Genomic DNA, 16,836 nt, shown 5'->3' with positions numbered 1-16,836 from the left:
GATTAGAGATGGCGCCAAATTCTCTATCAGCAGCATCTCCACTCCACTCTCCCGGAACCCCCCTTGTACTGCAAAAAAATCTCATATAAAGTCATCAGTAACTTACTTGAAAACATGCCAACAAACTTCCCCATCCCCAGGCTCAGAACAGAATTTTCCTGTTTTATACACCGCCACTGGACTTTTTAATTCAGTCTCCTCTTCACATATTTAACCTTTGCCTGACACAAAATGTAATGTCTAACATCTGGAAAGTAACACTCATTATCTCCCTCTCTCAACCTCAGAACACCTCATGCTTTTGTCCTATTCCATCCTGTCTACTCTTGGTAAGGTGCTAGAAAAAAATATGAAAAGTAAAACTAAAGGAGCACACCAGCCAAGTTATTCCTTCTTTTCTGCAAAAAAATAATTTATTTCCAACACTCGAGCTATATTCAGCAGTACCATGTCGTTACCCTGAAGCAGCATGGGTTTTGGACAGGTCCCCAGTAAAGAGAATATACTTTGGATGCATCACTGACAAAGATAACAGGAGCAATATTTGTTGATCAAACAAAAGACTTTAACCTAATCAACCACCAACTCATCCTGTCAAACCATGTTCTGCAAAGTTAAATTACCCTCTTCCTTCTGTGATCCCCCACCTCTTTCAGTGTGAGGACCCCAATATTCTATTCTTGTGCCTCTTCTCTATTTACATTAATAATCTGTCTTTTGACCTTCTAGCGTACTTGTCCTCTACACTGACAATGTGGTAATCTTTCGATCCATTATGCAAAAAGACCTTAACTCCCCCAACTTCTGGCTCATTAACCATAAACTAATACTTAACCCCGCAAAAACAAAAAATGTACTATTTTGCACCACCCAGAAAGCTGACCACCAATAGAAACAACCAACTCCATCAAATACTGTGTTTTGTGGCCATACCAGTCTAAAATTCCATATCCTTATTTAGAAATCAAGGACAGAAGTTAACTCTGTTCTATTTTTGGGCACTAGGACAGTCTCACACTACCTATCCATCCCATCCAGAGTAGCTCTAGGAAAAGGAGTCCTTCTGGCTCAACTTGAATATAGACTTACACATAATGGACACATGAAAACCACTGCCTTGCAACACAGAGTAGACCTGCTGCTAGAATCTCTCACCTTCAAATTTCTCCATCCTAATTAATTCCCACCGCAACCTGCCAAACATGTAAAAAGCCGACGGTACAACCTCAGATGCCTCTCTCAAACAACCCACTCCAGCCCCTATAACCCAGGCCACACTGCATAACCACTCTTTCTCCATCCTTGTTGCTAAACTATGGAGACTCACCACCCCCAGCCTACATAGCTACACATTAAATAAAATTCCTCCACACCAAATCAAACTGGACTTTCCACAGAGCAGGCCAGGCCACATCACCTAAGGACCTGTCAACAGACTCCAGCTTTACACTGCCTCGACTACTAACACAACTTAGTAACACCTCCCCCACCTGCCTCTTTCTTATAGGTTCATAGGTTCATACTAGGCTATCTGCCGAGGGCATTTACAAGCCTAGCCCATCGTTTTGTGGCTTACGCCACCCCTTTAGTATGGGGAACTATACCCATTATTTTGCTGTGCCTCTGTCGAGCAGTGACACTGAGGTAATCCCTGGGGTATATCTGCGATCTCCCATCCATTGGTCAAGATTTCTCTTGAACAAGGCCAGCGAGGTGCTCTGCCTCACATGTACCGGGATTTTGTTCCACAGCATAGGGAGTCTTTGGGTGATGAATCTATCCCTCCAGCACGTCCTATTAATAGCCGTGTCAAGGTTTAAGTCTCCCGCCCTTGTGGCTCTGATGGATCTAGATTTTTGAGGTGAAGCATATTCATCAAATCTGGGTTTGACATGGCCTTGTATGTTAGGCAAAGGTCACCTCTGAGCAAGCGGTGGCGACTGAATAGAGCTGGAGTTCTTTCAGTCGGGCAGCATAGGACAGATTTTGAGACCCTTTATCCTTTTGGTGAGGAACTTTTGTGGCCTCTCCAGCTGCTGCAAGTGTCGGGTCAGATACATTCCGAATGGGGCATTGTACTCAATCATTGGTCTGATGAGTGATGAGTAAAGGGAGACTATGACCTCCCTTGATCTAGATGAGAATCCCTTCATGATAAGGTGGGCAATGTAGAAGGTCTTCCTAACTACTTTAGCTACATGGGTGTCGAATGACAGACTACTATCAACCTGGGTCCCCAGGTCCCTGATAACTTCTTCTGTGCTCAGTGGATTGCCACCTATTTGGTAGCTAGGGGTAACCTTGTTTTTCCCGAAGGGTATGACTATGCATTTTTTGGCATTTAACTTTAGGCCGTGGCTCTGGCACCAGTTATCTGTTTCTGTGTGACCCTTCTGAAGGATATCTGTGTCAGATGTGTTTTCTACTATGGCCCAGTTTGCAGTCATCTGCAAACTTTGTCAGCCATAACCCTCCTGTGTTTGCTTGTACCGGAAAAGTAGATGCCAAACAAGAGTGGGCCCAGGACTGAGCCCTGTGGGACACCACTTGTGACAGGCTTTGAGTCTGACATGGCGCCAGCAGCTCTGACCCTGTGGGTTCTGTCACTCAGCCAGTTTGCAACCCATCTTGTGATGTATGGGTTGACATTTAAGCTGATGAGTTTTTCAATGATACCCGAATGGGGTATTGTATCGAAGGCCTTAGCCAGATCGAGGTAGGCTGTATGGACTGCCTTTTCCTCATCAATGGCTTTGGTGACTGTTTCAAAAAAGTCAACCAAGTTTAAAAGGCATGATCTGCCTTTGACAAAGCCAAACTGGGTTGGATCCAAAGTCTGCAAATTCCCTATGTCTTTATTTATGAGGTCCATTATGATCCTCTCCATGGCTTTGCAGATAAGGCTTGTCAAGCTAATGGGCGGTAATTTCCAGGGTCGGTGGAGGCACCGCCTTTGTGAAGTGGTACCACAGTTGCAGTGCGCCACTCCTGGAGTGCGTATCCAGAGGTAAGACTTTGATTAAACAGCTGTCCTAGCTGTGGGTTTAATTCCTCATTGAGTTCATGGAGCACACAGCCGGGGACACCATCAGGTCCCATGGATGCTGTGTTTTTTGCTTTGGAGAGAGCAGTTCTCACTTGGGCGCTGGAGATGTTTGGGGGGCTGCAATCGTTTGGTATAGATATCTCTCCTTTTGGTGGAGGGGAGAAGTTTGCACTGAACCTGTCAGCCAGTATGTTGGCAATGTCTGTAGGATCAGTAATCTTCACATCATTTTGAACTAGCTCTGAGCATATCTGGGAGTTTCCTCCCAGGTTTCTAACATAGCTAAAGAAGGCCTTATGATTGTCTTTTGAGTCTTTAGCTATTTTTCTCTCGAAATTTGCTTTGGATGATTTTATGAGAGCTCTTAGTTTTTACTTATAGTGATCAAGGGTGTCTTACCTTTTAAGGATTTTGCTCTATCTTGTAGTAGCTTCCTCCTTTTGTTGTAGAGTTTGTTTATGGCTGGGGTCCACCAGACTGGATGCTTGCCTTTGGTACAAAGAGTCTTTGTTTTGCTTGGGATTGCCTTATCCATGCAGTCCTGCAGGTGCTGGTAGAAGGCATTTGTAAGTGATTCAGTGGCTTGAGTACTGTTTTCCGCCGGCTCGGGGCCTTAAAGGAGACCACACTAGTCTTTAGAAGTGTGAAGTCGGCTTTTGAGAAGTTCTTTACTGTGGTCTTTTATTTCGGGTGGGGGAGGGATGAGGACCTCCAGCGAGATTAGTTTGTGGTCTGATCTCACCAGTGAGGGGTACACCTCCGGTGTTGAACATTGTGCTCCCATGTTCGTGATGATGAGATCAAGTATGTTATCTCCTCTTGTGGGGATGGTGACTAGTTGTTCCATGGCATTTGAGTTTATGAATTCCAGGAACTTTTGGGCTAGGGTGTTTGGGCTTGAGTAGTGTTCCCAGTCTATATTAGGGTAATTGAAGTCACCTAGTATGATGGTGTTTGGTGATACATTTATCCCTCTAGTGTTTTCAGGAAGGCCATGTGAGGTTCCTGAGTTTGTGAGGGTGGCCTGTAACATGCTACAATTTGCAGAGCAGTCTTGCCTATGGTTAATTGCACCTGGATGGTCTCCGATGCATCGTGCGTTGCCACCAGTCTTGAGGTGTGGGTGTCCTTGATGAATATGGATACCCCTCCTTTCTTGGTATTGTCCAGATTTTGGGGCGGGCATGATATGAGGTAAAACCTGATAGCTGGAGTGCTCTCAGGAGCCTTGAACCAGGTTTCTGTCACAGCACAGACATCGATGTTCTCCATACTGAGAAGGGCCTCGAGTGCATGCATTTTGAGATTTAGACTTCTGGCATTGAGCAGCATTACCCTTAGTTTTTTTCCTTTTTTGTGTTCTAGGGTGGTAAGTTTAGAATTTGAGCCTTGCCTAAAAAAGGCACTATGGGGGTGGCAAGAGCCTTTGCCAATATCCGGAATCCCAGGGGTGACAGGTGCAAGCCGTCCCTTGCGAAGCAGCGTGGCTTGTCCAGCATGTCATCCCAGGCAGACAGACACTGGATCCCCTTTGAATGACACCAGTGTTTAAGCCAATTGTTAAAGCTGATCATCTTATCTCTGTATTGTGGCATCATTCTTGGTGAAGGTAGGATACTGCTCAAGGTCAGGGTCATACCTGTCTGGGCTACATAATCAGAGAGCTCCTCAATGTCTCTTTTCATGTAGTCCAAGGAGGTACGTCTCAGGTCATTTACACCAGCGTGGACAATGACTGAGTCATATTGTACCTGCTGTTGAGAGACCTGAGTGCTTGCGTTATGTGGCGGATTCTAGCGCCCGACAGGCAGCTTACTGTGACCTTCTCCTTACTCAGTCTGGTGAGCGGGGCGTCAGTGTGTCTGACTATGGAGTCACCAATGACTAGTGTGTCTGGCATTGTGTTTGGCCTTAAGGGCTGTGACTGTTTGACACTCTGACTGTGAGGTCTATGTGTTGCAGGTGTTGTGTTCTGAGGTGGTGGTTGTTTGGGTGTCTGCTTTGGTGGCCTCTGCTGTTTTGGTAGATTTTGATCAGAGCCTCGAGTATGTCTTTGTGTGTTTATGTGTATGATTTGAGGTTGTAATGGTAATATGTGAGACTGGGTCTATAGTGTGTGTGGTAACCTTCTCCTCCTGACTGGTCTTGCCAGTCCTATGTTGAGAGAGCTCAGCCTCCAGTTTGGCCGTATAGTTGCATCTCTCGCATGTATTTGTGTTTTGTGGGAGGAGGAGAGGGTTGTCTGTGTACATGAGGCAATTGTAACATTGCCTCAATATTCCCAGGTTCACCAGCTGAGCAGGAGAGGACACTAGCAACTGATCCTCGACATGCTAGAAGGAATAGACAAAAAACTTTAAAAAGATTCGGGGACGTGGGTGACCGAGAAATGGGGGTTGCCTTTTGGGGTACTATCTATGACAAGAGTGCCGTATCAAGGTAATAAGTACTGTAGGAGCAAGTGCTACGTTTAACAGATAGAGAATAGTCTACTTGGAGTCAAGTAGAGATGATCTTTTAAATTATAGGATACGCTGATTAGATCAGTAGTATAGTTCGAGGAAGGTAGTTTTAAGGGAAAATTTGAAGAGTGGACTTTAGGTAGCCTGAATAGTTTAAACCTGCTTAACCGGCGCTGCCCTAGTGTGCAACAGTAGCAACTCCGTGCTAAATCGGGCTAAATCGCGCTAAAGCGTGCTTTATAGCAGGGGGCTGGAAAAGACAGGAAATGACCCAAAATGGCCAATAAACTACAAGTTACTGCCTTAAACCACTCCTCTGAGGACAAATGAAGGAGTTATGGAAATGACCCCTAGTGGCCAATAAAACTACAGTTTCAAGTCAGTAACCACCTCTCCGGGGGGGCAGGGAAGCTGCTCAATGTTAGTCACTGCCACTGATGAACACAGAGACCCTCCTTCAGCCCAAGCAAAAATGGCCTCACAGAAACTTTCAAACAGTTCAGGAACAGCAAGCCTGTAACTGAACTTTTTTAACTCTCAGAAAAGTGGGAAAAAAGCAAGATTTTTTTTTTTGTTTTTTACAGAGATAGCAGAGGTTCACAAGTAATATCAAGTTATAACAGTGCAGTAAATGACCCCACACAAGAGTGCTAGGTCAAGGACAGAAAATATGCAAGTTTTAAGAAAAAAACGATTTAAAATTAAGTGCAAACAGGAAATTCAGCAAACAGCTTTTGGTTGTGCTCTAAATACAGCTACTAATACAGAAATCAAGTTTAACAAGCCAGAAAATGCTCAAGCTAGGCAGCTATGCAGAAAAACTTAGCAAATAAACAGAGAAAAATACTTAAAATCTCAAAAGTGGCTCCCTTCTTCTCTCAGCGTTTTTTCCTCTTGGAGGGTGCTTCACCAACAGCCAACAAGCCTGAAAAGACGCTCAAACCACGAGGCACCTAGGTTTTAAGAGAGGAAGATGAAGGAGTTATGGAAATGACCCCTAGTGGCCAATAAAACTACAGTTTCAAGTCAGTAACCACCTCTCCGGGGAGCAGGGAAGCTGCTCAATGTTAGTCACTGCCACTGATGAACACAGAGACCCTCCTTCAGCCCAAGCAACAGTGGCCTCACAGAAACTTTCAAACAGTTCAGGAACAGCAAGCCTGTAACTGAACTTTTAACTCTCAGAAAAGTGGGAAAAAAGCAAGATTTTTTTTGTTTTGTTTTTACAGAGATAGCAGAGGTTCACAAGTAATATCAAGTTATAACAGTGCAGTAAATGACCCCACACAAGAGTGCTAGGTCAAGGACAGAAAATATGCAAGTTTTAAGAAAAAACGATTTAAAATTAAGTGCAAACAGGAAATTCAGCAAACAGCTTTTGGTTGTGCTCTAAATACAGCTACTAATACAGAAATCAAGTTTAACAAGCCAGAAAATGCTCAAGCTAGGCAGCTATGCAGAAAAACTTAGCAAATAAACAGAGAAAAAATACTTAAAATCTCAAAAGTGGCTCCCTTCTTCTCTCAGCGTTTTTTCCTCTTGGAGGGTGCTTCACCAACAGCCAACAAGCCTGAAAAGACGCTCAAACCACGAGGCAACTAGGTTTTAAGAGAGGAAGATGAAGGAGTTATGGAAATGACCCCTAGTGGCCAATAAAACTACAGTTTCAAGTCAGTAACCACCTCTCCGGGGACAGGGAAGCTGCTAAATGTTAGTCACTGCCACTGATGAACACAGAGACCCTCCTTCAGCTCAAGCAAAAATGGCCTCACAGAAACTTTCAAACAGTTCAGGAACAGCAAGCCTGTAACTGAACTTTTTTAACTCTCAGAAAAGTGGGAAAAAAGCAAGATTTTTTTTTTGTTTTTGTTTTTTACAGAGATAGCAGAGGTTCACAAGTAATATCAAGTTATAACAGTGCAGTAAATGACCCCACACAAGAGTGCTAGGTCAAGGACAGAAAATATGCAAGTTTTAAGAAAAAAGCGATTTAAAATTAAGTGCAAACAGGAAATTCAGCAAACAGCTTTTGGTTGTGCTCTAAATACAGCTACTAATACAGAAATCAAGTTTAACAAGCCAGAAAATGCTCAAGCTAGGCAGCTATGCAGAAAAACTTAGCAAATAAACAGAGAAAAATACTTAAAATCTCAAAAGTGGCTCCCTTCTTCTCTCAGCGTTTTTCCTCTTGGAGGTGCTTCACCAACAGCCAACAAGCCTGAAAAGACGCTCAAACCACGAGGCAACTAGGTTTTAAGAGAGGAAGATGAAGGAGTTATGGAAATGACCCTAGTGGCCAATAACACTACAGTTTCAAGTCAGTAACCACCTCTCCGGGGGCAGGAAGCTGCTCAATGTTAGTCACTGCCACTGATGAACACAGAGACCCTCCTTCAGCCCAAGCAAAATGGCCTCACAGAAACTTTCAAACAGTTCAGGAACAGCAAGCCTGTAACTGAACTTTTAACTCTCAGAAAAGTGGGAAAAAGCAAGATTTTTTTTTGTTTTGTTTTTACAGAGATAGCAGAGGTTCACAAGTAATATCAAGTTATAACAGTGCAGTAAATGACCCCACACAAGAGTGCTAGGTCAAGGACAGAAAATATGCAAGTTTTAAGAAAAAAGCGATTTAAAATTAAGTGCAAACAGGAAATTCAGCAAACAGCTTTTGGTTGTGCTCTAAATACAGCTACTAATACAGAAATCAAGTTTAACAAGCCAGAAAATGCTCAAGCTAGGCAGCTACGCAGAAAAACTTAGCAAATAAACAGAGAAAAATACTTAAAATCTCAAAAGTGGCTCCTTCTTCTCTCAGCGTTTTTCCTCTTGGAGGGTGCTTCACCAACAGCCAACAAGCCTGAAAAGACGCTCAAACCACGAGGCAACTAGGTTTTAAGAGAGGAAGATGAAGGAGTTATGGAAATGACCCCTAGTGGCCAATAAAACTACAGTTTCAAGTCAGTAACCACCTCTCCGGGGGGCAGGGAAGCTGCTCAATGTTAGTCACTGCCACTGATGAACACAGAGACCCTCCTTCAGCCCAAGCAAAAATGGCCTCACAGAAACTTTCAAACAGTTCAGGAACAGCAAGCCTGTAACTGAACTTTTTTAACTCTCAGAAAAGTGGGAAAAAAGCAAGATTTCTCTCTCTCATTAGGGCACAGCATTACCATCATGATGTAAACCTCAAATATAATCACATAAAATGTATACTTCCCTCATAATTGTTGCTACATTTATTGCTGCTGTGCAATTTTTGTTATATATTGTTACTTTCTGTTCTGTTTAATGTGTCCAGCTTACTGTTTTCTCTGTTCTACCTTTTTTTACTTTTAATTTTTCTTTTTCACTTGACAGTACTTGCAAATGGTCATTTGTGATCAGTGTACTATCCTAGTAAGCAAGTGTGAAATAAAACAAAAAAAAAAAATACTGAACTGCCGAAAAATCATTGAGACTCCCCTAAATATTAAAAAAAAAAATGTGGGCTTCCCCATACAAAAGAATGTACTGAAATAGAAAGACCCAGCTCCTCAATATGCAAACACATTTTAAATAATCGGGATTTTGATTTTATGTTCTTGTACTACTACTTTTTCTTTCAGCTATTCCCGGTTAGGGGTCGCCACAGCGGAACTCCGGTCCACAAATGATTGGCAGTAGATTTGTACGGTGCCAGCCCAACGCCCAACCTTCAACGAAGGCACGCTCATTCACGCATGTCTTTCGAAAGCCACTCGACCGTGGGGAGGACTTGCAGACTCCACACAGAAGGCGCTTTGGCCAAGAATTGAACGGGAGAACCTCTTGCTGTGAGACGACAACACTACCGCTGCACTGCCGCGGCATATTTTATGTTCTTGTACTGCTGCATTGCAATTAAATACATTGGCTGCTGTTATTCTTCTAAGATCGGCCTGATCCTACATAAAAGTAATATTAAATATTTAACTTTATAAAGTGGTAAACATTGTCAAACCTGTTTGAGATTGCTCTAAACATGTCAGGGCCTCTCAAGAGAGGCTCTTCTCACAGTTTCAGAACTGTTGAAGTAGTTTGTTTATTTTTTTATACATTTTTTCATTTGAGTTGTTGGAAGATGTAAAGGTGCTTGCTGTTTGTCAGAGGGAAAGTTGTCATAACATCAGACAAAAAAATGTATATAGTGTCATGTGGGAGTAGTGACATGAAATGCCAGTGCTTTTATCATACTAATGAGATAAGATAAATAAGTGGCAAACTTAAAAAAGAGACATTATTTTTTTCTGTGTTTCATGTTGCAACAGATTTAAATAATAGATCATTTTATAGGAATTTATAGATCTATATTTAAAGATGGGCGGGACTCCAGGATCACAATTCTTCCCTCTTGTGTTCTGTGTTGTAGTTCATTTCCTTTAGTACTTACATGGTGTATTTTGGTAAGTGATGTTATTTTCTCAGTTAACAAACAAACTTGAATTTGAAATTTGTAGATGAGGTTTAGTTACAAAGTTTGCTTTTGAAACATGCTGATTTTAGCTACACAGTGTGCTGGTTTTTTAGTTGCATGCTACGTCATCTGTGTTATGTAAACACACCATTTTTAACACCTGGAGTTTACCTTACTGAGCTGTGTTATGACACACTGTGCAAAGGTACCTTATGTGATACCATTTACATTTTTGCATTGTGGGAGTGAGATGTATGCTGTTCTATCACGGCATAATGTTTGCTGCAGACAATATGTCATCTAGTAATCTAAATGAAGGTCCAACAAGAGTGTGAAGGAGGAAGTGCATGCTACCTAGTGTCTCCTGCTCAGTTCTTTTAAACAATGATGTTGAATACACATTTTGCTCCCATCTGGTATTCTGTGCAGGGTCGGACTCAGTAAAGTATTGCCTTACTGACTTTCATGATAATTCTGGATTAAACCTTTTCCTGTTTTATTGTCATTTCTTGTGAAGTTTTACAGAGGTGATGTTCTGCCATGTATGTCTCCTGTATCAAAAACTGAATGTCTTTGGAAACTAGTGAGTAAAGTAAATGGAAGTCTTTCCAATATTGTTACTAAGCAGGCATTAAAAAAGGGGGATTACATAATATAAGCTGCAGAAGAGGAAAATCAAAATAACACTCTGAAGATAAAAATAGACAAAACAAAACAAAATAACATGGCTGAAATAAATAAACCATTGAACAGTAGTGAAACCAAAACAAAAATGCCAATGGGATAAAACAGAACTCGAAGATGCATAAAAAGTACTTAAAATAAAATGTTTAATAGACTGTAAGCGCTTTCACAAATGCATCATCAGACCGTAAAAATATGCAGTAAACTCATTCACAGATCTGTTAATGGAACCTTTAATCAGTCATCAACCAATCAAATTCAGGCATCAGCTGTTACTTTAAAGTAAAATATGCACATAAAAAATATAACAAGGATGAAAGCGTTCAGCCATATTCCTAAAACAAAACAAGAATCAATGTGAAATGCTTTCTATAACGTAGTATAAACATAGATATAAAAATCGAAAGATATAAAATCTTAAAGAAAATATATAAAATTTTATAAAATAAAATATATAAAATAACTTTTTATTTTTAAGCACTTTTTATGCACCTTCGAGTTGTGTTTTATTCCGTTGGCATTTTTGTTTAGGTAACACTCTGAAGGTGTTTGTGTCCCCTCTCATTAGTTTAAAAGGGGGGCCTTCACTGTTGTGAGCTGAGGCATGCATGACTTTTATTTTGTATGGCTGTAGGTTGCAAGCATTTCTCTCTGTCCTTGAATATTTTCAGCTTGACATTTGTGCATAGCAAGAGTACAGCTGAACATAAGCTGGAATAGCCAGACTATGACCTTCCTAGTAAAGTTTTCCTAAATACCTGGCTCAGAAGTGTAGATGACTAACGTCATGACTATGACCAACACAAGTTGCATTTGACAGACAGCTTAGGACCTGGTAGAAGTACACAGGGCTGGATAGGAGTGAGCGGCTCATGTTTGCTTTTCTATCCTGGGGAAAGGAAAAGGTTGCAGATTGCTCTTATGCACTCCACTTGCACTACAGCAGTGGTAGTGGGACTGTGGGTCATAGATCAACAGCCCAAGCCAGTGACAGTAAGTTTTGTAGGCATACATGTGGGTTCACACACTAACATCAAGGAGGGCATAAAATGCCCTTACACTGATGCAGGTTAGGGTTGCCACCTTTTCAAATGGCCGAAGTGGGACATTTTCGGGACAAACATCAGATTTTACAGGCCGACACATACCCACGGTCAGTACAAAGGATAGAACTTAACTTTTTTTGCCTAAGTAAAAGCTTATTCTTGTAGCATTTTAGTTGATTAATCCGTTTCTTACAACATTTAGGTATTTTAAATACAGAATAACTGTTTTATGCAACTATTACATAAAGTATAGGAAATAATTTTGTCCTAAAATCTCAGGACATTTGCCATTTTTTTTTATTTTTTTGTCAGGGCACAACTGCCCAAAGAGGGACTGTCCCTCATAAAGTGGGACAGGTGGTAACCCTAATGCAGGTGCTTATGTCTGTCATTGGGGAGGTTGGTGTCAGCAGTCAAAGGGGAAGGCAAATGATTAAAAATGTTTTCCTGAATTAATGCATAAAAAAGCTGTTAATTTTACAATTGTAAGCAGCGACCATGAGTCCTAAGCCTTCAAAAATGTTTCAGTTAACTATGTGAATTTCCTTTGTAGTACTGATGTTTTTTTTTTTTCTTTTGCAGCAGCGGAAGGCATATCTGGAGCGTAGTGTAAAGGAGGCTGAAGATAATATCAGAGAGATGCTAGCTGCAAGAAGGTCACAGTGAAATAAAGCTGTGCCCATTTGAAGCTGTACACGACTACTGTTTGGTTATGAATTACATTTCTTTATTAATAAAAAGAATGAAATGGAACTGCACAGTGACATTTTTGTATGAATTACAAATAAGCCTTTTTCATTTGCATATTTGTCATACTGTATTTGCGTATTTCTCATACTGTAAACAGTATTTACGTTTTTACCAATAATTAAGGTACTGCATACCTTCATAAATAAACATTAAATGCTGAATGCCTCAGATGAATTAGTTGTTACTATTTGTTTGTATTTTCATTTCAACATTGGGTTGAATAGAACTCTCAAGCATTAGTTGTCAGTGATTTGAATGTGTGTTGACCAAAATGCATTTTTACCTTGCTGAAAACATTTCCTTTAATGTATAGTAGTGTAAAAAAAATATTGCTAAAATATTTTCACTCTGGTTTGAAATTGTGTCTCTGTATTACTGTAATGTTGTTTTACATTTTTTTAAATATTTAATTTGGCTAAAGAAGATTTTGGAGAAACAGAAAGAAATCAAAAGAAGACAAGGGCATCCAACCTAAAGATGGATAGATTATGTGAAAAAAATAAAACTGCAACAGTGAGGCCTGACTGTTGAGAAAGGTAGGAAAGTGGCTCAGATTCGAGAGATGTGTCAAAACTTGACACCCCTGTCCTCCTGTAGAAATGGGAAAAGGGAGGGATGATGATGATTTTCTGTTTGTTTGTTGTGCACACGTGTATGTGGGAGGGGGGGTAGTCTCTAGATAGAAGAGAAACTGATGTGAATAAGGACAGGATGTACAAGGTTTCACTAGATGTATGGGTTTTGCAACTTTAGTTTTTATTACTACAATGACAGCTTTAGACATAACCAGAAATATCTGTATCATCAGCTGGTATTATGAGAAGCAATTACATTGGCTGAATAAGAGCTGAGTTGACCAGTCACAAGTCAGGAAAAAAGAATCACAGGCCTAAAGCAGATGCCCTACACTGACCGCCTTAAAAAACTCCAGCTATATTCTGTTGCATATCGTCTACTCAGAGGCGATCTTTGCTTAACATACAAGGCCATGTCAAACCCAGAGCTGTTGGACATGCTACACTTAAAGAAATCCCAATCCCTCAGGGCCACATGCTCCAGGGATCTAAACCTTGTCATCACAATAAACAAAACATACTGGAAGGATAGGTTCCTGACCCAGAGACTCCCCAGACTCTGGAATAGATTGCCCATACATGTCAAGCAGAGTGCCTCTTTGGTCCTCTTCAAAAGTAACCTTGACGATTGGATGGGAGAAAGGAAATTCACCCCGGGGATCACGTCAGTTGCCCTGCTAGACAGGGGTCCAGGGAAGTAAATAGTGTGGGAAGAAATAGCCAGGGAATTGTTATGGCTAGGCTTGTATAGGCCCTAGGGCTGATAGCCTAGTACCAACCTATGAACCTATGAGAATGTTTTGAATGGTGTGGACCTGTGGCATGTAACTGATGATCAGTCTGCCAAAATGCGGATTGCGAAACAAAGGAAGGTAATTCACAGCTTCTTAACGGCATTGAGTCAAGTATTAATGATATCCCCCTGCACTCTCCAGGTGGGAGGCTGTTTCCCACACATCCCCCTTAATTATTTCCACTCCATAATAAATAGTCCCAAGGAAGCACATAAGTACATCACTTTTAGAGGTGCTGTAATCTTGGAGAATGAGAGAGAGAGAGAGCGTAATAGTTAAGAGAAGGAAGCAGTGTCAAGACGCTGAAGGACTTGCCTTCTATTAAAATACTAACACCTTATTCATTTTTCCCTGCTCAATGGACGATTTCTATAGTACTTGTATGCTATTTAGTTACCTAGCAAGGCATGATTTTGGCAGAAAGACATATTGGCAAGCTTTCTTTCTGTTTTTTTGCAGACAGCTGATGTTTGGTGAATTCAGCTGCCGTGAGATGTTATGACCTTAATATTCACCCAGGGTGCTGCAGTAGTGAAGTTAAGGCTAGAGAAGATATGATGGGGCAAACCCCCTACAGTAGGAGAATAGAGACTTACATTTCAGTCAGATAAATTTAATGCAGTGATTCAAACGGTGTTCACAGAGCCAACCTTAGTTGAAATAGAGTCCTAACCAAAGAACTCCTTGGTGCCTCACTGCTACTCACTGGTCCCTCAGCATATACAACCCCCAATGGCCCATTTTCACAGTGTGCTGACCTCCCAACTTCATACAGACTGATTACTTTTTTTTTGTTTTTTTTATTTTTTTTCCCACACACTCGTACATTCCAGTTTTTGACTCCATCCGTTCAACTGACCTTTACTGGCCCAGACTGCACTGTAATAATTACGGCTGGATTAACTGAATTTAGCCATAAATCTAGGGGCCACTAGGTCCCCAGAAGTAACGAGGAATCCAAATAGTATGATGTGCTCATTTTTTTCCATCCTTTTGGTCCAGTGATGGTCTATCCAAAAACTGAGAGTAAGAAATGAAATTCTTTTCTTTTTTTTTCTTTCAAGAAAGAAATAAAAGCTTAATCTGCAAAGCTATCAAAATGGTAGCTCTGAATAAACTCAGTCAGACAGACTGCATACCCAGCAAATTATAGTTAATTTTTTTGACTGTAAACACCTCAGCTGTTTGATTCTGATGAAAAAAAATAATGGCTGTGGTAAGGTTTCAGTTTTACTGTGAATGCTGTTTGTGTAAAATATTGTTTTCCAGCTTGCTTCAAACAAATACACATTAGTCCTGAAAAAGCATAAAATGACTGTTTAAAATGAATAAACAAGTAGTGTCAGTTATTTTGATTCCTAGGCATCCCTGTGCTTAAGAGTTATAACCACTTTGTTGATATTGTGCACCTCAGATGTATCACTGTAATAAAAAAAAACTACCACAGCAACGTCTGATTCTCACAAGCATACAGTAGCCAACCATAATATTCTAACTTGTTTCATACAAATCCACATTAGTTTTGCAAAGTTGAACATTGCCCATAATCTGTGGTGATCTGCCAAGATAAAAAAGAAAGAAAACATATCTTTCAAAAGCTAGACCCATCTTGAGTAAACTGCACTCTGATCGCAGTATTCCCTTGGTGTTGCTGGCTCTGCACTCCCATTTCCACAGTGGCAGCCATCACTTCTTCACTGTTCAAAATTTGGGGGTCTCCTGCTTGGTGCTGTCATATCTGTAATCTAGACAATCAATCTGTGTGTCTCATTGTTTTGCTTTTGGTGGGATGGAGCAGTAAAATCGCAAAATGAGTGCTATAAACTGGAGTGTGGTAGCAGCAACATTTCTTTACATAAAGAAATAAACAGATATAATTTGGAAAAGCACCCCTAACTAAGTGGCACCATAGTTTGGTTAAAGCTGGTCATGGTTCTTCATTCTTATGTAATAGACTTGGTTTCATAGTATTTCTTGTGTATAACTGCCTTACTCCCCACTGCAAAAGTCTGTTTCACCTTCAGGAAAAGCATTTCAACAGCAGAAAATATCCTTTACTAGATTTGTCACTATATTAAATTAGAAACAGTTATACTACATGACCTCAGCATTAGAGTGTCAGCCGATCAACAAAGACACTCCCTTAAAATAATTTAATTTAGATGGATTTTTACAGCTAATGACCACCACCACTCTGGGCCGGCCTTAGCTGAAATGATACCCTAGGTGAAGTAGTGCTGTGGTGCCCCTTAAGCCCCACCCACACCAAACTCATAAAACACCCCTGTTTGAGGCACACCCACAGGTAGGTCACTCCCCAAGAAAGCCACTCGAGTTCTTTCCTTCAACTATTTAAATGCATAAGAAGAAAAGATACCTTGTAATTTAAACTGCAAGCAAAGGTGGAATTTTCCTTTAATAAACCTGCTTTATCTGTTTCTCCATCACACATTTTACAATAAAAGTCTTGCCCTCAGAAAATAGAAGCCCATTTGCCTTGTTTCAAAGGGGTTGATTAAGTTAATCTAAACAATTTAATTTACTTTGGGGTAGGTGAGCGAGCCTTACGCTCAGTGAACGTAGAATAGCAACCTCTCTCCTCCCTGTGTACAGTAGCTTAAGCCACGGGGACACAATACTATGCAAAGGAAAGGGTCACTTTTTTAGGGAGGTACAAAATATGCAGTTACAGAATCAATATTTCAGCATTAGAGGAACAACTTTGTAGAAAACTAGTTGCCCGTCAGCACAGTATAATGTTTGTGTTACTTTTTCACAAAAATAAATATGCTAAAGAGTCCATCCGTAACTCTCATTGAATCGGGAACACATCTTAACAAAATAATGGATAAATCCAGAAAAAAAATTAGTAATGACAAAATAGGAGAATATGATTTAATATACGTTTTCCCAATTAAAGGAAGTCCATAACTCTAATTATTGTCACAATTTATTAAGGGGAATTTACCACCTTTTCTCCAAAGGTCACTAGCTTTAGGAGGGGTTAAGAGGGACAGAACTAAAATTTGAGTCAAAGCAGGGGTGTC

General features: G+C 40.7%; 1 protein-coding gene across 1 annotated transcript in view; it reads left to right on the top strand.

Moving 5' to 3' along the window:
• The window catches only part of PFDN1 (prefoldin subunit 1), a 1,325,261-nt gene extending 1,312,667 nt beyond the window's left edge, over positions 1–12,594 (top strand). Inside the window, exon 4 of the mRNA XM_044069375.1 lies at positions 12,253–12,594. Within this exon, the coding sequence (XP_043925310.1) occupies positions 12,253–12,336 (84 nt within the window). The 3' untranslated portion in view covers positions 12,337–12,594. The remainder of the gene's footprint in view (positions 1–12,252) is intronic.
• The last annotated feature ends 4,242 nt before the right edge of the window (positions 12,595–16,836 follow it).

The sequence above is a fragment of the Protopterus annectens genome, chromosome 4.part0 (assembly GCF_019279795.1).
Source record: "Protopterus annectens isolate FY-2018-M chromosome 4.part0, PAN1.0, whole genome shotgun sequence".
NCBI lineage: Eukaryota > Metazoa > Chordata > Ceratodontiformes > Protopteridae > Protopterus > Protopterus annectens.
The sequence above is the reverse complement of the archived record's forward strand: the minus strand, read 5'-3'. Positions and strand labels throughout refer to the sequence as shown.